Here is a 24,897-nt window from a genome sequence, read left to right as displayed (position 1 = left end):
GCAAGTGCACATGACCTTATTTGCTAATAGCATTGCTAGGACACATCAAAAGGGTGAAATTGCCCAGAATGGTGGGGGGAGGGGAGGGAATCTTGTAACACTGATGCTCTGCAGTTTCAGATCCAGTGAGAGTGGGAAATTTAGTGCAAAACTTTGCAAGCTTTCCGTTCTTGGATATGTTGGACATTAAACTGGCAAAAAAATAATAATTGTGCCTGTTATTGCGGATACATTTTTATACTCCACAGCAGTGCTAACAAACCAGGTGGAAAAGTTATCTTTATTTTCAAGCGACAGGACTTGTGCATAAGCATTTATAGGCCATGGTTGCTAGGCAACGGTCTAGGCCTCGCGCCCTCAGTAGCGTTGCTAACCTCCAGATGGGGCCTGGAGATCTCCCGGAATTACAGCTGATTTCCAGACGACAAAGAGCCCTGACGCTGCTTGTCTTCATAAGCTCTTAGAGAGGGGCTGGGCATTTATTTCATGTCTATCACCCACCAAGGATGTTAGCTCTCCTCGCACTTCGGGATGGGGGGAGACATTGTTGGGCTAGGCAAATTACCATTTTACCATTCGATTTTATGGTGCCACCCAGAGGAAATTTGGGTGCTGTTGTAAATGTGCCTAATGTCCTCTGGATGGCACCATTTTTAAAAAAAGAACGTGATCGGGGCACCCGTTCACCTGGCTCGCTGTGAGAAGCAGGGCCTTTCCAGTCATGGCCCCCACCGTGGTACGCTCTTCTCCCAGGGACTCACCTGGTGCCAGACTTCATGAATTTCCAGCAACAGGTAAAAAATAATAATTGTTCACCTTGGCATTTGGCTCACTGTGGTTTATTTAGTTGTTTTATCTGTGGTTTTACTGCTATATTTGGTCAGTTAGTTAATTCGTCTGTTGCATGGTCAGGTTGGTTTCCTGCACTGCTATTCTGTTTGGGGTAATTTAGGGTGATTTGTTTATATGCTTATTATATGGTTTTGTGGGGACTGTTATGAAGTTTAGCTGAATTGCTGTTGGTACCGCTGTCTTGTTTTAGATTCCTTCTGCTTGAAGTTTTTGGTGAGGTCATTTATTTATGTTACTGTATCATCATGAACCTTTGGGAGCGCCTTTGGGCTGAGGGGTGGGGTAGAATTTTAAAAATATAAATACACAAATAAATAATGGTAAAGTTCGGTTTGAATATGGGAGATTTGATCTGATTGATGTGTCCCTGTCATTTCAACTCAGAGTTAAAAAATTTTTGAATAAAAGTATGCTATTGGGAATCAGGAGTCCTGTGAAATGATGCTACCAGATTTGTAAACTCTTGCTGGGAAAACAAAAACTACATGTGATTTTGTTTTTAATAATCATTAATACAAAAAACCCCACTGCAACAAAGACACCTCCTAAATCTGCTCTAATGTATGATATATTAAATCAACTCTTACCCCTTTTCCCAACAGAAAACACAAATATTTAAATATAAAGCCGCTTTTAAAAAATCCGAAATATGTTGTCCCTGCTCTTCTTCAGTCTGAGGCCTAAATTGTCTTTGGTGTAACCAAACCCCTTTGTGTGTGTAACAATGGAGTCCTGCCACGTACAATTCTGACCTAAATGGGTGGGTTTGAGAATCCCAAGACAACAATTCAACCATTGATTGTAACATCATCGGAAAGTCACAGCTCCTCGACTGAGCACAGTCCTCACTGTGAAATTTCCTTTCTTATGTCCTTTTTGACATATACATCAATATCTCCATCCTTGGGGATTCTGAGCATCTTTTGTAACGGTAGAATTCAGACTGCAGTCCGCCATTTTGAAACGGTAGCATTTGCACTAGGAGAACTCATGCCAGCAACAGTCCCAACTGCTGGAAGATGTCGAAGCAAAGACAAATCAATGGCCATCTTTACCCAACCGGCCGTTGGTTGACCGCAGCAAGGACTGGCATTTATCTTCCTTCCTGTTCCCTGGTCATTATGGTGGCTGCGGTGGTGGAAAGTGCTGTCAAATCACAGCTGATTTATGGCAACCCATTAGGGTTTTCAAGGCAAGAGACATTCAGAGGAGTTTTGCCGTTGCCTGCCTCCACATCACGCCCCTGGTATTCCTTGGAGGTCTCCCTTCCAAATACTAACCAGGGCCGACCCTGCTTAGCTTCTGAGATCTGACGAGATTGGGCTAGCTTGAGCTATCCAGGTCAGGGCTCCTGGTCGTTACAGGTAAGTGAATTCATAGGAATGTAACCTCTTCAATGGGCTGTTGAGTTCTGTGTAGAAATATTGATCTGGAAAGCACATTGATTCATCAGAGTCTTGACAGACCGGCCCTTTGGCTGTGTACTCCTTTCGACTGCCCTATCTGTATTTGGTCCTTGGCAATGAGTGGGAATATCTCATTGATGGTCTTGCGGGTAATTGTGGCAGGAGGTAAAGATCTCTTTGGCCTCCTCCTTTCTTGCATTATAATAGGGCATTGAGCCTTACGAGGCATTGAGCAGGGAACGGCTGTACAGGCTCTGGTAGTAAGAGCCAGTCTCACTGAGCGAAGTGGATGTCTCATAGGTATGTTTGCTTTCCACTGAGTGTGGGGAGTTGTAACCATTGAATGCCATTGTCTGCTCATAGGATTTCAGGTCAATCTTGTGACTCTGCTCTGTGGACATCAGGTTGGTGATGGAAAAAGGGTGGTTGAAGTTGAACTGAGGGTCCATTTTGAGATCACTTGGAAGGTCCAGGCTGGTAATGGATGTGGAGAAGTAGTGGCTGTTCATAGACTGGGAGATGGGGGCTGGGGAGGCCTCAGATATGGGGGATGATCCCCGTGCACCTGAGCAATCTAGCTGAATCAAACCCCTCTGCTCCTCAGACCCATGGGAGGTGTCCGAGTGACCTGATTCGGCACCTTCTGAACTTGGGTTGGGGCTCTGGCCTTCCTGAAGACCCTCAGAAATCTTGGGGGGCTGCTCTTGGGTGTTGGAAGCTTTGGAACTAGGTTTCTTGGTCTTGTCCTCAATTTTGAAACGCTTCTGACGCCTCAGGTAGCAGCCATTCTCAAACATGTTTCCCGAGTTTGGATGGAGGGCCCAGTAGGAACCTTTGCCCGGCTTGTCAGGGGAACGGGCCACCTTGACGAAGCAGTCGTTAAAGGAAAGAGAGTGGCGGATGGAGTTCTGCCAACGTTGCTGATTTTCACGGTAGTAGGGGAAGAGGTCCATGATCCACTGGTATATCTCGTTGAGGGTCAGCATTTTACTCGGGGCCTGCTGAATTGCCATAGTGATGAGAGAGATGTAAGAGTACGGCGGCTTGGCATGGGTCAGTGTGCGCCGGTAGGACTTGCTGATCTCTTTGGGCCTGTTGATGCTAGAAGGTGAGTAGCTGAGTGGAGCCATTGACTGGCTGACATTCTGGTAGGGTGACAGCGAATTGAGTGAGGGTGCCTGAGCCCCCAGTGGAGTCAATACTGGACTGACCGGAGATGATACTGAAGAGAGGCCCATTGGACTGCTAGCATTGGTCAGCCCAGTCAGAGAAGGGCTATTCAAGCCACTGTTTGGGTAAGTCATATTCATAGATCCGGGGGAACTGAGAGGGTTCAACGTCACGTAGGAATTAATAGGGTTCATAGGTCCCAAGCTGGACGTCATGGTGCTCACAGTTGGAAATACCTGAGGGAAACAAAGCAAGAGAGTGTCAGTAGATTTATGTTCCATGATTATGTAAAGGAAAAATAAACCAGGAGTTCTGTGTTTTTCATAGTTACACACCCTGTGGGAATTAATAAAAGAAGCTTTCCCTACCATTCACATACAACAACAAGGAAAGGTATCCCCACTGGTTATGTAGCTGTTAGAGGCATGGAGCCCTTTCGTGAAAAAGGTGGTAATGACTGCTGATCCCAAAATTTAGGGAAGGAAAACAGACTGGATTGACCACTTAGTTGACTCATAGAGGAACAAAGGAAAGCCCCAACACTGTCCCAATAGGGGAACTGGTAGAAGAATGGACCACGAAGGGCGGCCATTTTTCTGGAAGAGATCATAAAAGGACAGAACACTGTTTCCCACCCCCCCTGTAGAAACACAAGGAAAGAGGAGTGGACAGTCCTTGATTCACACAACATAGAGGAAAGGTAGCCATTTTTTTCACTGGGAAATAAATAAAAGGGAGGAACTGGGAAACCGGTAAAGAGATGAGGCACAAATTGAAGAAGAGTTGCTGGTGAAATGTTGCTTTGAGGAAATTTTGAAGGAATTTGAGGGTTCTTCCTCAGCAGAAACTTCTGAAGAGCTTCCTCTGAGGGAATCCAAGATAGTATAATATGTATGGTGACTTCTCCCTGGAAGTTTCCACACCTCCCTGGTCACCGCCATTCCACACAGGAGGAAAGCTAACAGTTTCTCCAGTATATCCTTCATCTGTCGCCATCTTGCCTCCTCCTGCCTTCTCCAATAGATAGGACTTTTCAGCTGCCAAGTTTCTGAAAGCCGCCTTGCCTTCCAGAGTGTCTCTCTGTGTGTGAGTTGTGATCTCCCCTTTTGGGTGCTATCCTTGTCTTCTTTTACCCATGTTTATGTGCTCAGAACTGGTTGCTTCAGGGCAGAGAAGGAGTGCCTGCTATTTGCATAAGATAGGGACTTAATTGGCAAGGCTATTGATCCTGATTGATAAGTGGTGTCTTGCTGCCAAAGGATGAGTGATACTAATCAATGGGCTTGGTGCCATTGGCCTCATTTACCATAAAGGCTGCGTCTGTTACTAAACCAGACGGAGAGGCCTGGTATGAATGACCAAAGGATTTGAATGGGGTTCTGTTAAGGGTACAAGGCATGCCTGCAGAGGCTACCTAGAGGGTCAGGAGAGGATGTGAGAGATTCAATTCAGATTCAAATTCCCTCCCAGCCATGAAACAAGTTGGGTGGCCGAAGGCATTCTTTCTTGGCCTCATCCTTCCTCAGAGGGCTGTTGCTGAGCCTGAGCTCCATAGATATAAAGTAAAATACATGAATTCTGGTACAAAAAAGAGTTGGAACTGTAGTTGGAACTGTTAGTTGGGAAAGTTGGAACTGTTGTGGTTTAAAGATTCTCCATATTGCTAATTGAGGGGAAAGGTTTTTGAGGTGGAATTAAAGGGGTTTTCCTCAGGCCATCTGAGATATGGACCTGTGATTGCCCAGTAGCCACTGTGCTGCTCTGCCTTGTTTTCATTCATTCCGCCTGAATAAATCCATGCACATTTTTGTCTGGCATCCTTACGTAACCCATGTTAGTGACCAGCCTTAACAGTTAAGGGTGGTGGAGTTGGAAACCTGCTCCACTGATTTACCACCCTTTGGAAGTCCCTTCTAGTGCTCTGGGTTTCACACCATGCTAGGAATGGGTGCCAGTCTCATTGTCTTCTCATGAGCCTTCCGTGCCCACCAACCCCTGGGTGGGCGGAATGCTGACTCATGTCACTGACCCATGTCAGATTTCGGGTAATGACAATTTCCTCACTGCCTCAGTGTCCCAGTCTGATCTGGGGAAATGAAGTATAGGGTGAGATATAACCAGATATAACCCAATAAAGAAAAGCACTGAGACCATTCACAATAGCAGTAATCAGTGATAATCTGGTTTCTCTCATTTTTCTAAGCTAGCTAATGTCCTAGGAATCCCTGGTCCTTGTTAACTTCTCAGGCAGAGAGTTCTAATTCAGCAATTTCATGGCAGAATCTCCCTTTGAGGTTATTTTTCTGGAGAATGCATCTGTTGCAGGTGAGCTCTGACTTACAAAAGTTTCTGCCACAATAAACTTCTTAGCCTTTTGGGAGATCTTTGTTATTTGTTCTCTGTGCATGCCGCTTTTCCAGAGAACTAGCACCCTAGTTCCCTGCCTGAGGTTTTAAAAGGGGAGCAGAAATGTTCTGTTCCAGTCCTCTCCTTAATGCCAAAGATCGAGAAGACCTCCCGAGGAAGATGTTGCCTGCAAGTGTGTACAAGAATCTCCATCATTAGTGTCAGGTAGGGTTGCCAGATCCACGTTGGGAAACTCCTGGAGATTTGGGGGTGAAGCCTGGGGAGGGTGGGGTTTGAGGAGGGGAGGAACCTCAGTGTGGGTATAGTGATGTAGAGTTCACCCTCCAAAACAGCTGTTTTCTCCAGGGGAACTGATCTCTGTAGACTAAAGTTGAGTTGTAATTCCAGGGGATTCCCAGGTCCCACCTGGAGGCTGGCATCCCTAGAGTCAGGTAATGGAGGGGCTGACCTGGATGGCCCAGGCTAACCTGATCTTGTAGATCTCAGAAGGGTTGGCACTTGGATGGAAGGACAATCAAGGAAGTCCAGGGTTGCTTTGCAGAGGCAGGCAATGGCAAACCACCTCTGCACTGAAGACCCTACAGGGTTGTCATGTCAGCTGCGACTTGATAACACTTTACACACATACAATGTGTGTGTGTGTGTGCTTGCGTGCGTGCGTGCGTGTGCACAAGGTACAGGAAGATCAGAGGGGGCAAGTTTCCCAAATGCTAGTATCTAAAGCAAATCATTTTGACTACACTCTCCTTGTATCAATGGGAATAGACACTGGTCCTTTAGGTGGGCCCAGACTTATTTGCATGACCAAAGGGACCTTTTGTGTGTTGTCTTTGCAGCCCATCCATATCATAAGCTATCTGCTTACTGCATTTCCCCCCCACCCTTCCCCCACGGAGCTCAGACTAGTTCTCTCCTCCTCTACCTTCACAACAGGTTAGACAGAGAGAGAGAGAGAGAGAGAGAGAGAGAGAGAGAGAGAGAGAGAGAGAGAGAGAGGCGCGAGCTCCAAGATCAATGTGGGGATTTGAACTTTCCTCCCCAGTCCTAGTCCAAAACTCTAACCATTACTCCACACTGTGTTTGAAATGTCCTAGGTGTTTGAAAGTGGTGTGCTGTGTAGCATTTTGGGCTGCCGTTTGAGAAATACAAGTCTAGAGTTGATTGGTTGGCTGTAGCTGGAACTCATGAAATCTCCGCTTGAAATAAATGTTCATCTTAAAGGTGCCACTGGACTTTTATTTCGCTATAACAGTCTGACACAGATACCCCTTTGCAATTGTGTGTGGGGCAAGTCCTTTGGTTTGGCAGCATGAAAGCAATGAATCCTGGTGATAGAATTTGGGCTGGGGCAGCCAGTATTGCTGAGTCTCCTAACCATGGTAGTCACCAGTTCCTCCTTCCTCCTCTCTTCTTCCCCCTTGCACACCAGCTGTGTTTCACTGTTTGCATTAAACAGTCGCTGCTTTAGTTAGAAGCACATTTGCAGACTGTGATTTGGGCTATGTGCAGTGAAAATGCCTGTGTAGACATAATGCCAACCATACTTGGCTCAGCCACCTTGAGCCCGACCTTGGTTGGGAAAGGTGTGGTTGAAGTCTAAATAATAATAATAATAATAATAGTGTCAGAAAGGGCAGAGGAATGTCTGGGCAGGAGAAGAAGAAGAGTTGGTTTTTGTACCCTGGTTTCCTCTAATTTAAGGAGACTCAAACTGGCTTACAATCGCCTTCCCTTCCTCTCCCCACAACAGACACCTTGTGAGGTAGGTGGGGCTGAGAGACTGTGACTAGCCCAAGGTCACCCAGCAGGCTTCGTGTGGAGGAGTGGGGAAACCAACCCAGTTCACCAGAGTCTGCTGCTCATATGGAGGAGTGGGTAATCGAACCCGGATCCCCAGTCCACTGCTCCAAACCACTGCACCATGCTGGGAAGAGGGAAGAGAATATTTGCCCCAGAGGCACTCCAGGCTTTCCTCTAAACCATGGTCAGGAGACTATTTTGCCTGCCTCTAGCCATTGTGGGTTAAGTCCTAGAAAGATGCAATTTCCTTGCCAAAAGTAAGGGTCCTGACAAGACCAGCATTTAGAAATAAGTGTGTTGACTGTTGTAGCAACATGTCATCAAAAACAACCCTGTGACGGTGTTGTTGGCCAATATTATGCTGACATCAAGGCATGTGATAGCTCCAGAACGTCTGGAAGACAGCGCCCCGCAAAGAATCTGGTTGGTTTCAGGACAGAGTTTGTTGCAATGTGCGAAAGGCGTGCTGCTAATTGTAGGAAAGATTAAAAATCCAGACATGTGGGCTGTGGCTTCTTTCTCTGAAACAGGAGAAACTTCCACAATATGAGATGGTTGCATGTAAATTTGTATTCCCAGCCTGAGGAACTGGTCGCCTGAACAGGCTTTGTGCGGCTGCTAGCCTTCCAGTGCCCCACGAGTAGTTCAGTAGGCGGGCACATGTTTTTTCTGCGCAGAATCCCAGGTGTAACCCGTGGCATCTCCAGTTCAAGAGATTTCATTTCGCCTGCCTGAAACTCTCAGGAGCTTCTGCCTGATTGGCCGAGGGCCACCAGCTTATGGCATAGGTTCCCCTTGCAGGCAGGGCTAGGCTGTGGCACAGAGGTACCGCCTCCTAACCATGACTCTCTTGCCCTGCTATCTTGAGGGCATGCCGAGACATTGGTGATTCCCAGCCAGAACTCTTTGATGTCTTTTAAATCCCTGTTTATTTTATTTATTTTTATCCATTCAATTTAGTAACACCCTGCCTTTCTCCCCAATGGGGACCCAAAGCAGCTTACATCCTTCTGCTCTCCTCCGTTTTATCCTCACAACAACCCTGTGAGGTAGGTTAGGCTGAGAGAGTGTGACTGGCCCAAGGTCACCCAGCAAGCTTCCCACAGCATGAGTGGGATTTGAACCTGGGTCTCCCAGATACTAATCTGAGGCTTTTAACCACTACACCACACTGGCTCTCACTGACAAACACACTGATAAACAACCTGGGGGGTGAGGTGGGGGGCATGATCCAATCCCCCTGCTCTGCAGCTGCGGTCTGCATTCGTAGAGAGAAGTCTGACAGTTCGGCAAGCCAGAGGCAAAATGGCACCCCCACACAAAGGGCGGGAAACATCATCTCCTGTAATGGGCACTAAAGTTAACTGGCTTGTGGCACACTTGCCTGGAAAGGTTGGGGGAACTGAGCTTTGCATAGTCCAAAGGTCTGATTCAGCCTAAAGGGAGCATCCCATGTTCACGTAACAGATCTCTCGGCCTGACCCATCCTCCTCAATCCGCTCTAGACTTGCCTTGGGTGTGTCCTGCAACTTGTTTTCCTGTGGCCCAAACACGGCTGTAAATCCTTTTTAGAGTGCAAGAAGATTAGCCTGCTGTGAAGCAAGGTCAGCTTCCTATTGTCTTGTGGAAAGCAAGATGGCTTTTGAACCCTCCTAGGTTATCTTGGATTAAAGTGAGCTACTTCAGGGTCGCTCTTAAAATTCCTTGTCACAGGACTGGAGGTTAATAGCCAGATGTTCCCAGGGGGGGGGCAACAGGAAACTTTTGCCCCCACCTCTAGATGGAACAGAAGCCTTTGGAGGCAAGCCAGGGAGAGACTTTTCCTACAAGATGCAATGAAGTGAACAAAAGACGTGTTAGCAATGGACCAGATGTGCATTTGTGGAAGGGGGGCACAGTAAAGATAGAGGAATCTCAACTGGCTGTGGCTTTTTGGTGCCTGCCCTCATCTGCACTACACAAATTATGGTGCTTGTTACGGCAAACACCAGTGTGTGTTTGGCAAACATGACTGCCATGTCAAGTGTGAATTGGTGCCTTGGGCATGCCAGTCTGCATAGCTGCGTTGATTGGCTAATTGTACTTTGAGAAAATAATTTCGGGGCTTCCCTCTTTCCAGCAGTTGAGCAAGATAACTTCGCTGACTCTAAACATATTTTTTGGCAGTCCTGTGGGCTAGAAACTTGTTTTTTTGCTTTTAGATGGAAGACAAGGGTCTTGAGACTTACACATGAAGTTTCATAGTTTTGTGTTAGATTAGAAAAGAAGAGTTTCAAAGCAGCTTACTAAAGAGTCTCAAAGCAGCTTACAATCACAATCCTTTCTTCTCACCACAACAGGCACCTTGTGAGATAGATGGGGCTGAGAGCGGAGAGAGTTCAGAGAGAACTGTGACTGGCCCAAGGTCACCCAGCAGGCTTCATGTGGAGGTGTGGGGAATCAAACCTGGTTCTCCAGATTAGAGTCCGCCGCTCCTAACCACTACCCCACGCTGGCTCTCAGCAATGGGCAATGAATTGGACCAAATGTATACATGCCCCTTACATCATGGTTCAGCTCATCCTCAGAACATACATGGTAAAACAGAAAGGCTGTTTTAGATGCGATTTATCAGGTTCTGATGGCCTCACAGGCATTCCTGCACACTTTACAATGCGTGTATGTTTTAGGCTTTAGAGCTAGACTGGCAAGATCTTCGTTCAAACCCCTACAAAGCAATGCCTTCTCTAGGTGGCCTCGGGCCCTCTGTCTTTCCAGAGGTTTCTTCTCTGCCAGAATGAAGGTTGGACCACAGCCAGAATCCCTTTTCTGGAAAAGTTGCCCCTTCCTGTCTGTGCAGAGGGTTGAGAGCCCACCTCCACCTCCTCCGGCCTGCCAATCTGTCAGTGATGTCACGTGGCATTTTCCACAGCAGATTTTGCAAGTCTGGGGGACAAATCAGCTCAAACTGCATCTCAAGAGTGTAGGGGATTTAGTTTTTCCATGGCCTCTCTCATCTCCCAGATAGCTTCAAATCCTTTCCAAACAGCCAGCAGACACTCAGGTTGTGCAAGCCAGACCAGGGCCATCTCCCCTCCCCCAGACAGGCAGCCTTGGACATTAGAATCTGTTGTTTGCATGGGGGGGTTGCCTGGCACTCAGTCCTGGCTGGTCCTTTCCCAAAAGGCCAGAGGGCTCTCTGATACCCTGGCCGTGCGCAAGAAGACCTTTGAAAGAGCAACAGAGGAAACATCATGTCCACCCCCTTTGGTTGGGAAACTGTTGAGTCAGCCTCCCCCCACCCCCATGCAAATGAAGAGATAGGACCCTTTTGCAAAACCCAGTTCTGCTGACAGATTGTATGTTGTAACACCAAATTAAGTAAAACTGAAATAATGAAATAATAATTTATTGATTTGGTAGTTAACAGCCAGTAAGTACAGTAGACATTTGGCTGGTCCCTGCTTCTGCATGCTGAATATTTTCTTAGGCTGGAGGGTTCACACATATAGGGAAAAGAGGGAACAGAACAGATTGTGTCTGGTGAATCACATTTGTAACTGACGCTCCCCTCTGTTAAAAGCTCCCTGCATATAGCAAAGGGGTACAACAAGAAAAAAGGGGTGGTGTGGAACCTTTCTCCCTGCAGAGCCAGTTTGCTATGCGTAGGAAATTTTTCACGCAAAGAATTCTGAACCTGGAACCCATCCCCTACTTATCTCAAGTGGTGCAGTTTGCTCTTCATTCTCCTGTGTGGGTGACCAGACTGTTATGGTAGGGACTACTGGTTTTCAGTCTTTGGAAAGTGCTTCGTCTCCTTTTTTTGGTTTGTATGGCACACCCCCAATTATAGTTATTGGTAGGGTTGCCAACTGATTTCCAGATGACAGAGATCAGTTCCTCTGGAGGAAACGTCAGCTTTGGAGGGTGGACTTTGTAGAATCACATCCCTCCTGAACTCCTTCTCTTCCCCAAATTCTGCCCTCTCCAGACTCTGCCCCCAAGTCTCCAAGAATTTCCCTGCCCAGAATTGGCAACTGTAGTTCTTGGCACTCCTCCCTGATTCTGGTGTTGTATGCTTATGTTTTTATTGAATCATTTTACACTTTTAAATGCATAAAAATGTTTTAAATAAATAAATAAATTCGAGGGGCTTGACAAATTAGACACAAATTTGTTATTCCACTACTGGTCTGTGTGTACGTACATCTTTATAGAGTCCTCTGAAGAAAAGGCAGGACACTGTCCTGAGGAGCTCACCAACTGCCAGATACTCCATGGCATCTTTCCTGAATGCCCTCTACTTTGTGGTCTCTGCTGTCCCCCAAAGGGCCACCAATAATCTGTTTCCCATAAGGGTTCGGCAGTTCTTACGTGCAACTGTGGTTGCTATCGTAAGCAAGGCAATGCAGATGTGGGGCCTACCGGTAGTTAGGGTTGCCAGCTCTGGGTTGGGAAATACCTGGAGATTTGCTGGGTGGAGCCTGAGGAGGGCGGGGTTTGGGAAGGGACTTCAACAGTGTATCATGCCATAGCGTCCACCTTCCAAAGTGGCCATTTTCTCCAGGGGAACTGATCTCTGTCACCTGGAGATCAGTTGTAGTAGCGGGAGATCTCCAGCCACCACCTGGAAGTTGGCAACCCAAGGCCCAGCACTGGCAGGGAAGTAGATCAGGATGTCTTTGATATACGTGCGCACATTCACTTGCCAACCTCATGCAGTCAAAAGCACACAAAATCATATTAGCTTGCCTAACAGCAGGGGGCAATGGGAAAGGCCATTTACCTCAAGATCCTTTCCCTCCATGGAATTTTGTGCCCCCCCCCTTTAAGGGTACTATGCCTCACAGGATGGGACGATCCACCATTTGCAAACCTGTGTTATGCTCAAATGTGGCATGGATAGCTTGTAAGAAATGCTTGCTTCTGGGGCAGGGGAGAAAATCAATGTGTTTGTGGTATGGAGATGCTCATCTCTTTTGTCAACTACCATTTCTTCACTCCAAATCTCTCCCCCCACCTGCACACGCATGTAGCTTGTCCCCCTACTATAAATGCACATTTTGAACTCTGTGGCAGAGAAAGCCATGTGGCGATTCAGGGCAGGAAAGGACTGCATATTCCCTCCCTCTGCCACTTCTCTGCTCAAAATCCCCCTTTCCCTGGCTACTTTTGTAAAACAACACAAAAACAACACAACAACTGGACCTCTGCCCTCAACTCAGAGGATAGTAAACCATGGCCTTGGGGCCACATCTGGTTCATGGGAGCTTTCTCAGCCAGGCCTCAAGCTGTGTAACCATTTGTCAGAAGTGCTGGACCTGCTAGACTGAAGCATTTTTATTTATTGGTGTCCAACACTTATATCCCGCCTATCTCCTCAGACTCAAGGCAGTTAACACCAGGTTTCAAGGACATGAAACATAACAGTCCGTTAACGATTAAAAAAGCTCAGGGGCCATTAAGAGCCATCATGCAACCTGGAGACCTCCAGAGTAGGTACCAATCCAGATGTAGTGCTCAGGCTGAAAAGTTTGCCCGCCCTGACTTAGATAGTGGTCGGGAGGGGGAAAGCAATGGAGAGAAAAGAGTAGGCAAAGTGAAGACGGAATGGATATGGACCAATACAAGCAGTATACATCTGTACTCTTTGTTTCAGTTGGCAGTATGGTTGGCTTCCTAAGGATATAACTTTTTTTCTTTTAAACTGCCCCACTTCTGTGTTTGTAAAAGTACCTTTATACAACGAAATCAAGCAGGGACAGAGATAATCACAGGAAAAGCTTCACTTGCTATATTTCTGCATTCATAACTTCTGTTAAAAGCACAAGAGCCCAGATAGTGTGGCAAGTTAACTCTTTCTATATTTGAAACCTAGCCTGCTGTATCCACACAAAAAATATGGACTTCTACCCACACATAAAATATATACTTATGAAGTGGGAGGGGGGTTTCTAATTCTCACCAGTAATTTTTGAATATGTAGTGTAAATTCATTGGAAAGCAATTCCAGAAGGAAGAGCTGTGTTAGTCTGGGTCAGGAAGAATAAACAGGAGTCTTGTGGCACCTGACACAACCTAGCAAGTTTTTATTCCAGCTGAAGCTTTCATGATTTAGGGTAGAATAAAAAATTGATAGTTTTAAATGATGCCTGTCCACATTCTCAGTGATCCCTAAAACAATTGCGTGGAGAACATCCATTTGGGAGTGGCTGACAGTTCATAATTAGGTGTTTTGTCTACCTCATGCCTATTTATTCTGGAATAATTAGCCTGGAGTCTAGACAGCACCCCTAACACTGCAGGGAGCTGTGCTGTTCCACAGACAAAACCCAAAAGTACTGGTAGAATAATCCCTTTTCATGAAGAAGAAGAAGAAGAAGAAAAGAAGAGTTGGTTTTTATATGCCGATTTTCTCTACTGCCTAAGGAAGACTCAAACCTGCTTACAATCACCTTCCCTTCCCCTCCCCACAACAGACAGACACCCTGTGAGGTAGGTGGGGCTGAGAGAGCTGGGACTAGCCCAAGGTCACCCAGCTGGCTTCATGTGTAGGAGTGGGGAAACAAATCCCATTCACCAGATTAGCCTCCGCCGCTCATGTGGAGGAGTGGAGAATCAACCCCGGTTCTCCAGTTCTGAGTCCACCACTCCAAACCACCGCTCTTAACCACTACACCACTCTGGCTCTTAATGGTACTCATTAAGAAATCTTAAAATAGCCAGAAAGCTTTTGAGTTCTCCAGAGCTATTCATCAGACTGGATGTTCAGCAGGAAACAAATAGGAAGGGGATGGAAGGGGAAAGGTGTTTCAGATTGTGATAGAAAAGCCCCAAGGTCTACAGTTCATCTTGAAATGGATGTATCGCAAACTTAACTAGTATAGAAAAAAGCAAGAGTCCAGTAAAGACTAACAAAATTTCTGGCAGGGTGTGAGCTTTCGTGAGCCACAGCTCACTTCTTCAGTATAGTATAGTTAGTGCTGATTGCACATCTGGTTTGCAGTTCTGTTTCTTCCTTGCGAAACAGAACTAATAGACAAACCACCAGGCCTTTCCATTTAGTAACAACTTTTGGCATTTATATAGGTCTACCAGTGTTCGAAACACTTTGTACGCAGCATCTTGTAGCAGTTCTTACAACAACTCTGCAGCATGACCCAGTATTGAAGCTGGGGCCCCGAGAGAGCAGCTTCCCTTAAAGCCACCTGATGACTTTCTAGCAGAGGGGAGGTTCGAACTGGGGACCTCCCAGATTTCAGTCTTCGAGCTGCCATCCCAACCTAGCGCTCTTTAAACAGCATAAAAGCCAGCCGTTCCTCTGATCTGTCTTCCAGGACTCATCAGAACGCTTGCAAGGCAGACCAGCAGTAGGGAAAAACACGGCCGCCCTTATGTCAAAAAGCTGGAAATTAATTTCAGGGTAGATGTCCATACCCCTGACAGGAGCTCCCACTCTTCATTGAACTTCCTCACAAAACCAGCTTGTTTCCATGAGACCTTCGATGGACCCTGTTTATTCATTATTCCCAACTGAAAAGCTGGAAGCTGGAGTCCAGGTCCGTGTAATTCATATCATCTTGTGATGCCTTTGCTTCTTTCGGCCCTCTCCTCTCCACCCTCTGTTGCTCCATGCATTATTGGAAAAACACAGATTGTGAACTCCACAGAACTGAGAAGGGCTTCTTTTGCTTATGCCAGATTATTTATTATTGTTGTTATTATCCCCAGTCCCAGCTCTGGCATAGCCTGGAATTTTGCAGAGTTGTGCCTTGGCATCGGAGGAGCCCAAAGTCCCCCCCCCCCAACCATATCCTGTTCTTGCCACCCACTGAAAGACACCAGTTGGTTCCTGGACAAAGTGTACATCCTGCTCAGCAGGTTTCTGTTTGCTCCATTCCACGAAGACCACAGAAGGTGCTAAAATTAAGTTGATTTTCCTGCCTGGGAAAATTGGGGCCAACTCTGAACAGCCCAGAGGATGAGAGATCGGGCCACTAGGGGAAAGAGAAAAGGTTGCGTTGTCTGAAGGCGGGATACAAGTGCCAACTCTGCTTGTTACTGCACCAGATAGTGGGCTAACTAAAAGGTTGTTAAATGGCTCAAGGGCCCATAAAAGCAGCTGGGGCCACATCTGGGATTCGGCTCACTTCAGAGCGCTCCACCTTTTAAGCAGACAGCAGATGTATCTTCGTTAAGTAACGTTTCAGTTTAGGGTTACTCTAAACAAAGTAAATCAATGAATAAATGATGAGTGGGGAAAGACCTCCAATTTTTCAATATCTTTTGTTGCAACAGATAGCAAATATGTTAGTAAATATTACTGCACAAAGGAACAAAACCACATTTGAAAGTATTCTAGAGGTTTGCATACTTAAACAATGAATTACTGTTGCCTGTTCATTGCTGTTGCTCTGACAAGGATAGCCCAGGTTAGCCTGATCTCGTAAGATTTTGGAAGAGAAGCAAGGTTGGCCCTGGTGAGTACTTGGATGACAACCACCAAGGAAGTCCAGGGTCTCTAGGCAGAGGCAGGCAATGGCAAGCCACCTCTGAACCTCTCTTGCCTTGAAAACCTTATGGGGTCGCCAGAAGGAGAAGAAGAGTTGGTTTTTATGTGCCAACTTTCTCTACCACTTAAGGAAGAATCAAACCGGCTTACAATCACCTTCCCTTCCCCTCCCCACAACAGAGGTGTGGTGGGGCTGAGAGAGCTCTAAGAGAGCTGTGACTAACCCAAGGTCACCCAGCTGGCTTCATGTGCAGGAATGGGGAAACCAACCCGGTTCACCAGATTAGCATCCCCCACTCATGTGGAGGAGTGGGGAATCAAACCTGGTTCTCCAGATTAGAGTACACCGCTCCAAACCACCACTTTTAACCACCACACCACGCTGGTTCTCTGCAGCGACCTGACAGCTGTTAAAATGAAATTGTACATGGCATGATTGTGTTCATACCCAGCAGATAATGTCTACCAAGTCATCCTGGAAAAGGACTGTGCTCAAATGATTTAAGTTAATATTGTTTCTAATTAATCTCTGTATGAATTTAAGTGCTTTCTAAAAGCACAATATCAGCGGTACCTTACTGTCTATTAGATCCCTTATTTTTAAATTGTATTTGCAGCCCGTTTCATGACTTTGATGCCCAATTTGTGTATGTTATTTACCCTTGTTAAGATGGTACATTTGCACACCAGGATCTGACCACTGGGATTTATTCACGCCATGTACAAAAAGGCAAACAAGAACTGTTTTGTTATCTCTAAGCTTATTGAAATTTTTCAATGTTAAGCATAACTGAAGTGTCCTTACGTTTCAAAATCAAACTGTGTACCAAGATTGAAGAGGAATAAGAGTTGGTTTTTATGCCCCAATTTTCTCTATCTTTTGAAGGTGTCTCAAATCATCTTCCTTTCCTCTCCCCACAACAGACACCTTGTGAGGTAGTTGAGGTGGAGAGAGTTTTGAGAGAACTGTGACTGGCCCAAGGTCACCCAGCAGGCTTCATGTGTAGGAGTGGGGAAACCAACCCAGTTCACCAGATTAGAGTCCTCCACTCTTTACCACTACACCATGCTGGAGTGGACCAGTGTCTGATAGTGTTTCACAGTCTATATTGTCAGGATTACAAGTTAAGAGGAATTGTTTGTGCTGTTTGTCTCAGAACTTGGGTGGCTGGTTGAATAAATAGCTGGTCATATGTGCAACCCCCTCCCCCAATTATCTAGCCCTACTTTTAAGATGGACTTTTCTAGCAATCAAGATATAGTACGATATGGGTGTCCTAAATTCCACCTTTTATATCCCCATAGTGATACTTTGCGTCAAACACTCGAGCTTAAGAAATCTGAAACTTCCACTGGGACTGTTTTTAGAAGGCTGGTTCCTTGCTGGTTCCATGGTTTTCGGGCTCTCTACTGTCGTCATTAGGGTTGCCAGTTTGCCTGAAGAAAAATATCCTGTTCCTTTAATGGAGGCTTAATGTGTGGAAATGGGCAGTTGAAGCTTTTCATGATATGGAGATAAATAACACCACCTGGTAAATGACATCCTATTAAGCGTCTATTGAAGGGACAGAACATGTTTCTCCAGGCCAGTTGGTAACCCTACTCATTGTACATCTCATGAACTTTTTAAGAAGTTTCAACCACTGTGAGAACTTCAATGTAACCTTTGTCAAGACTGTCGTTTTTCTAGATCCACCCATTAAACAGACTGATATCTAAGCCTCTGTGTGGGTCATGTACGCAAGGATTCGTCAGCGCTAGGCGTGTCCCCTGGCCCTTTTCATAACACAGGTGTTCTCGCACGTAAGCACACTGGATGGTCCCACTGTTTGAAAACTGAATGACCCGATAATTCAAAGATCTTCCTCCTAAGGCCAAGATAGGCCCTCCTGCAGATCTCTGTTGTTTCTAGCACTGGAGCCGGCTACACACTTGTAGGGCCTTTCAGGCAGGGGTGCCTTATCTTGGAAGAGCCAAGAATTCTTTTGTGCAACTTCTGACTTTCTCATGTGCCTCATGCAAAATCAGAATGGCAGCATGGCAGTTGGGTTACAGAGGAGGATTCTCTGCTAATCTAAGGGTCCCAGCAAATGCTTGACATCACAGGAGACTATGGGGGAAAGGGGTCTTTTAACAGATTCATGGTTTGTGTGTGAAATCAAATGCAAGCTTCTCACTTGCACAGAATTCTTAAACGGCCAGAATGAAAATGTCATTAGCTACACAGACAGCACGGTTACTTATTAAGCTCTTTTAACTGACTCACATAGAAACCAGTGCAATCATAAAATCTTCAGCAATACAATAAAATTCATTAACCTCCAAGGAAGGAGGAGTGAATTGAAACTTGTAATTCCTGACAACATCTACTCAAACCATTGTTTGTAAGGCTGCAAGTGAAAATCTTGTGAATCAGTAAATTAATCAATTAAGCTCTTGGTGAAATTCTACTCTCATATAAAGCAATGGCAAAATCCCGATGATTCTTAATGGAGCTAGGTTGTGTGTGTGTGTGTAAAGTGCCGTCAAGTCGCAGCCGACTTATGGCGACCCCTTTTGGGGTTTTCATGGCAAGAGACTAACAGAGGTGGTTTGCCAGTGCCTTCCTCTGCACAGCAACCCTGGACTTCCTTGGTGGTCTCCCATCCAAATACTAACCAGGGCTGACCCTGCTTAGCTTCTGAGATCTGACGAGATCAGGCTAGCCTGGGCCATCCAGGTCAGGGCGGAGCTAGGTTGCCACCAGGATATTACTAATTGGCCCGGAGCCAATTTTAATTGGTGATGTCAATCAATCAATCAACTGGTGACGTCCAAAGTTAAAGGGCACTCTTGTTTGTTTCCGTAGGCTATTCTGGTTCTGGTGTGTTAAGGGAATAAGAAATGAAACAAGAAAATACTAAGGCTGGCTGTTCCATCTAACACTAAGTTGCAGGTTTTGTGAAAAAGGGGGTAAGATCTTGTAAGATCTCTCCCCTTTCCTCCAGGATCTGGTATTTAGCATGTCTATCTTAACAGTAACTTGAAGCCAGTTACTAATCTCAATCCTGTTTTTTATTTAAATTTTATTTATAAATGCAGATGTTTTACTCAGAAAAGCGACTCCAGCTTGAGGAGTCTCTGAAGATTGTGGGTGAGTCAAAATTTGTCATTGCAAGTTATGAGGCAATCCAGATTGCTTTATCTGTGCTACTGAATCAAAAATTATCAAGTCAGGGGTCTTCTCAAACGGCAGTGCTTTCAGAAGCACAGAAGGAGTTTAGAAATTATTCACACCCTTTGATAATCTGGATTGGATTTCCTGTACAGGCAGCGAGGAGACGACAAGACTGGCCACACCTGAAGGATATATCTAGATTTTGGAGGCCTCAAAGAATCATCTGTCTAACAAGGCTGGAGGGAAGGAGACAGAGGTCTGTGTGGGGGGATGTACTCAAGTATTGGAGAGCCATGTTTAGACAGCCCCCATTAACAGAACTGCCAACACACAATTGACTATTCTTCTGCCGTATTCCCACATATGCTTATGTACTTGCAGAGGCAATGATGATTTTCCTGAGGGTAACAGAATGCATGTGTCTGGGGGTTTGCTGTAGGAACATTTAGCAATTTATTTGGGGGGGAACGAAATACCAATTAGAAATTGACTTGCAGGGAGAGATTAAAGTTTGTGGATTTGTAAACTGGACCAGCTGGGCAGTGTGATGTAGTGGTTAAGAGGGGCAGACTCTAATCTGGAGAACCAGATTGGATTCCCCACTACTCCACATGCTGCTTGCTGGGTGACCTTGGGCTAATCACAGTTCTCTCAGAGCTCTCTCAGCCTCACCTACCTCACAAGGTGTCTGTTGTGGGGAGAGGAAGGGAAGGAATGTGTAAGCCGCTTTGAGACGCCTTTCGGTAGAGAAAAGTGGGGTATAAAAACCAACTCTTCTTCTTCTGAAGCGGTCAAGCCAAGTTGGAAACAGCTACTCCCCTACTACTACTTCACCCACCCAGATCCAGAAATCCGAAGGAGACGGCTTCTGAATATGGATGCTCCAGTAAAGCAGTGGGCAGTTTTTTTTCAGCCCAAGGGCTTGATCTCAGTCTGTGCCCTACTTGGAGGGTCCAGTTGGATGCTGGCTCTTCCTGTATCCAGCACTGGGAATGGCATAAGCGGTGTTGAACTTGAGCCCTCTCAAAGCATACAGATGGTTCTCTTTCCCACTGTGCGGCTCTTAATTGCCACGGAGTGATTTTTTGAGGCATCATTTCACCAGCCAGACACTGCCAAAAAAAGGGCTCAAAGGGTGGTGCCTCTGGGTCAGAATTTGCCCTCCTCTATCCCCTCTCTAGTTTATGTGCCTAACAGCCGTCCGTAGAACAACTGTTCATGACAATGGCAGGCTCATTTTATTTTATGTCTCCAGGTCAGAGTTCCTTCTTCAGAGAGGTGTTTGAAAAAGCAACGTGAAAAATAGAAGCCAGCCATAGCAGCAGATCAGAAATTAAACTAGAGAGAAAACACGGACGTCTCTGTTGACGTTAAGGCAGGGAAGAGGAGAGGTCATAAAAAGCAGTTGTGGAAGTTGGTTTATCTAGAAGATATCAAGGCTGCCACGTTTGTAATCCAGTTAGCATAAACCCTATGAAGTCAGTTAGGTTAGGTAGAATTAATATGTGGAAGGGGAGGTCAGGATTGGAGTCCTTTTGCCCTATGCTAGCCCCCCCACACACACATATTCCCCATAACCTGTCATAAGGTTGCCAGATCCCCACAGCCACCGACAGGGGATGGAGGGGGATAGGGTTGCCATATCCAGGTTGGGAAACTCCTGGAGATTTGGGGGTGGAGCCTGGGGAGGACAGGGACCTCAGTGGGGTACAATGCCATACAGTCCACCCTCCAAAGCATTCATTTTCTCCAAGGGAGCCAGTCTCTATATAGGGTTTCCAGGTTCCTCTTCATCACCAGCAGGAGGTTTTGGGGTCAGAGCCTGAGGAGGGCGGGGCTTTGGGGAGGGGAGGGACTTCAATTCCATAAAGTCCACTTGCCAAAGCGACCATTTTCTTCAGGTGAACTAATCGCTATCAGCTGGAGATCAATTGTAATAGCAGGAGATCTCCAGCTAGTACCTGGAAGTTGGCAACCCTATCTCTACAGTCTGGAAACCAGATGTAATTCTGGGGGATCCCCAGGACACACCTGGAAGCTGGCATACCTAATCTGTCATTTGGAAACGACCGTCACCTATGCCCCGTTGTTTTAGAAAACAGCCCATTTTACAAGGCTAGCAACCAGCCTTGGCCTGTAAAATCAGACGCAGTCCAGAAAACTGAGGAGGCTTCCTTGTGCGGAACGGGGTAGGGTGGGTGAATGAGCTTTCCAGTTTTTCAATGTGTGGCTCTACGACTCAGGGCAAAAACAGCACGGCGGTAAAACAACTCCTGCTCTACAGCTGCCCGCCCTTCATTCAGTGGCAGAAATTTCAAACCTGGGGCCATCAGGGTGCCCAGAACTGTCCTGAGCCCTGAATCCTTTGGCGGCCCTGCTGAGACCACCCATCCCCATCCCAAACATCTTGGGAAAGCAACCTGCATGCTTTGCCTGGCTCCGTGGGCCCAGTGGCCCCTGGAAGCTTGCCCCCCCCCAGCCCCTCCTGAGTGCAAGTATACTGTGGAAGGAGTATGTCCTGCAGGAAACCCACGGCCAGCTGCAAGAGGGCCTAGAGATGCCAGGGTTTGGGGTTGAAGTCTGACCACGCAGCTAGATATGGTGGTCCCAGGAGCCAACCCTCTATTTATTAATTTATTTATTTGGCTTGTGTGCCGCTCTTTTCATATCAGATTCATACAATTAAAGACCCAACAATTTACAATTTAAAACCACATAATCACTGAAAAATTTCCAAGGTACCCTAAAACCAAATCACAGACCAGTGGTGGGGACCCATTCAGAAGGAAGGAACAAGGAAAACAATACTCTCAAAAGGGGGAGGGGTGGGGATTGCGTAAATAGGAGAGATAAATAGGAGAGATAAATAAAAGGCGAGGAAGGGCACATGAATTCACAGCATGAATGGGTGGGAGGGGGGAACTAAACTTCATGCTCACCCCCACATACAATAATTTGTTTTTCTCGATGGGGTCCCTTTGTTCATGGAGCCCCACAGAAAGAAAAACCAGTTATTAAAAAAGAATTAAATAGTAGTTTTGGTGAGGAAGGGATGGACAGGGAAGTGTTCAGCACTTTTGTGTTTTTGTGGGAAGCGCACCCCCCTCCAACCATTGCTGGGCCTCTCAGTGACTCTCCAATCAAGCTTGGGTTTGTAAATGAGCCAACCCAGACGGGATCCCTTCAAACAGAACTTTTGTGCCACTAGATGTCAGTTAGATGCTTTTCGGCAGGAAGCATGTTTAACTAACCTTGGGTGTTGTCTTATCAAAGACAAACGAGGTATGCATTTAGGTAAATAGATCTCAGAGGGGGGGTTGTCTTGATGTTGGGCATATGAAGTCGCCTTATACCAAACCAAATCCTTGGGCTGCTGGCCCGACATCTGGGGCAGAGAACACTTTTAGTTGGAGGTGGAACCTGGCCAGGGCTTTCTCTGCCACTGCATCCTGTCCCCCTTTCTAACTGACATGGCTTTCCATAGGTGATGTGTGGGGTATATGTTGTATGATTGTTAATATTGTCTCTATGCCAATAAAGGTTTGGATGGATGGGTATATGTTGTCAAGCGCTCCTTATTATCATTGTTGCTGTCATTTATATGAACAGTGACAATTTACTATTGAGTAAAACGTTTTTGTTAACCACACTGAGCATTTGTTGAGCAAGCGGTACAGGTGTCTTGGTCTAAATAAAGGAGAGACTTCTCACAATGAGAGAACAAAAGGCACACACGTGGACACCCTTTTATGCCCCCCCCCCAGGTCTGCCAAGGGGTCATCTTAAACCCAGCCTGATTTCTACTGCAAAGGCTTGCCCAAAGAGAGGTGCAGGACAGGAACTGCTGGGCTACTTGGACAGACAACGGAGGTGCTGTGAGGGGAGGGATTAGGGTTTGTGCGGGGGAGGGCAACAGACCTCTTTAAAAAGTCACTCCTTCCCTCCCCAGTGTGAAATGCCTCAAGCGCTCATGCACAAACCCCACACATTAATTACACAATTGTGTGAAGAAGTACTTCCTCTGGTCAGTGCCAAACCTAGCGCTAAGCCTTTGATGAGTCTAATATTAGGAGAGTAAGACACTTCTGTCCATTTCACCTTCTCCACAAGGTTCATAATTTTCTAAATTTTTATCATGCCCTCCCTTAGATACTTGTGGAGTAACTATTCACAGGAGCCAGAATGGCTGTGTTGGGGCAGTTCTAGTTATGCGATAATGCCAAGCGGTGCCATCAGAGATCTGGCATCTTTTGTGCAAAAACTGCATTCAGATGACAGAGGCCCGTAATTTGCCTTTACTCCTGGCTGGACACAATACCCAGTTCAGGGCAAAAAACCCCAAAACAAACCCCCAAGCCCTCCAATAGATAGGAATGATTTCCTGCAGGATGGCCCCTAAATTTCCAGTGAAAAGTAATTGTGTGCATTATCCTCTGTTCCTGTGCCAAATCTCATAATCTGGGGAAGGGGGTGCTTAATTGGATGGAGTCTGGCTATAAAGGTTTACGTCTTACAGAAGTTGCAACTAGTTACGCTGTAGCTGAAGCCAATCTTAGGGTCTCTTTCTAGCTTCTACCGATGTGTGTGGGGATAGGATCCTGAAGTATCGGCATGTCTTCAAACAACAGCAATATGGTTATTGCTAATAGTTGGGAAGACCTGATAGCACCAGCATTCAAAGGTGATTTTTTAAAAAGGAGACCGACGTTGTGTCTGCATAAGAGAAGGCTGATGGTGTGGCGAGCTGGTGAAAAACTGAACTTGATTTGAAATGCAAGGATCCAACAGGGCATACATTTTTGAGCATTTTTTAAAACCGTATGTTAAGTTTCCTAAACGTTTATTAAATGCAGAAATTTTAAAAAACGATTGTGCAAATTCCAGGAGGGTAGCTGTGGTATTGGCTCTTGGTCCTGACAGCTGGATAAAACCTCCACTTTCATAAGCAGTATACCACTGAATACCAGATGCTGCAACCAAGGAGGAAGGCCTTCCTAGCACATCCGCCTCCCAGAGCTGCTGCTTGGCCTCTGGGGACACAGGGCTGATAGAAGATGAGTCCAGCAGCACCTTAAACTAATTGTTTTCCAGCAGATGTGAGCGCTGACTCACAGAAGCAACTGTTGGAATACATTTTGTTAGTCTTGATGTTTTGCTGCTACAGCCTCACAAGGTCACCCCTCTGGAATGACCATCAAAGAATGCTGAGAGAGATGTTCTGATCCTGGAAGGCTATTCTCAAATGCTACCACAGTCAATGAGAATTAACTCCTAACCTGACCAGTTTTTCATCTGTGAGAATAAACTAGTTTCACTTGCTGTCTGTTGATGGTTACCGCTGACTTTCTTTCCCGCCAAGTCCCCAAAGCTAGCCACAATTTTCTGGAAGCACAGGCTTCCACACCACCACCAGAACTGATTACTGAACAAAGCAATCTCATAATTAATATGATTCTATACACCCCAATCAAAAGTTAAATGCAACACCCCACAATCAATATCGCTCCTTTTAACACCGTCTGAAAACACAATGGTTCCAATTTTTTTGTCTCAGTTGACTTACCTCTGTGGGTTCATTATAGTATGAATTCCATTCAGAAAGGTCATGCGATTCCATTTTGACGGAGCCCAGCATTCCAAAATCCCGGGAAGGA

General features: G+C 46.1%; 1 protein-coding gene across 1 annotated transcript; it reads right to left on the bottom strand.

Moving 5' to 3' along the window:
* Positions 1–2,334: 2,334 nt before the first annotated feature.
* On the bottom strand, positions 2,335–24,897 carry FOXA3 (forkhead box A3). The gene is made up of 2 exons (XM_056847128.1): positions 24,807–24,897; positions 2,335–3,664 (listed from the first exon to the last, which is right to left on the bottom strand). Exons 1-2 carry the CDS (start codon positions 24,876–24,878, stop codon positions 2,477–2,479), a joined length of 1,260 nt encoding a protein of 419 aa, XP_056703106.1. The 5' UTR covers positions 24,879–24,897; the 3' UTR covers positions 2,335–2,476.

This window comes from Euleptes europaea, chromosome 3 (genome assembly GCF_029931775.1).
Source record: "Euleptes europaea isolate rEulEur1 chromosome 3, rEulEur1.hap1, whole genome shotgun sequence".
Classification (NCBI taxonomy): Eukaryota; Metazoa; Chordata; class Lepidosauria; order Squamata; family Sphaerodactylidae; genus Euleptes; species Euleptes europaea.
Note: the sequence above shows the minus strand (reverse complement) of the source record. Positions and strands in the feature narration are given on the sequence as shown.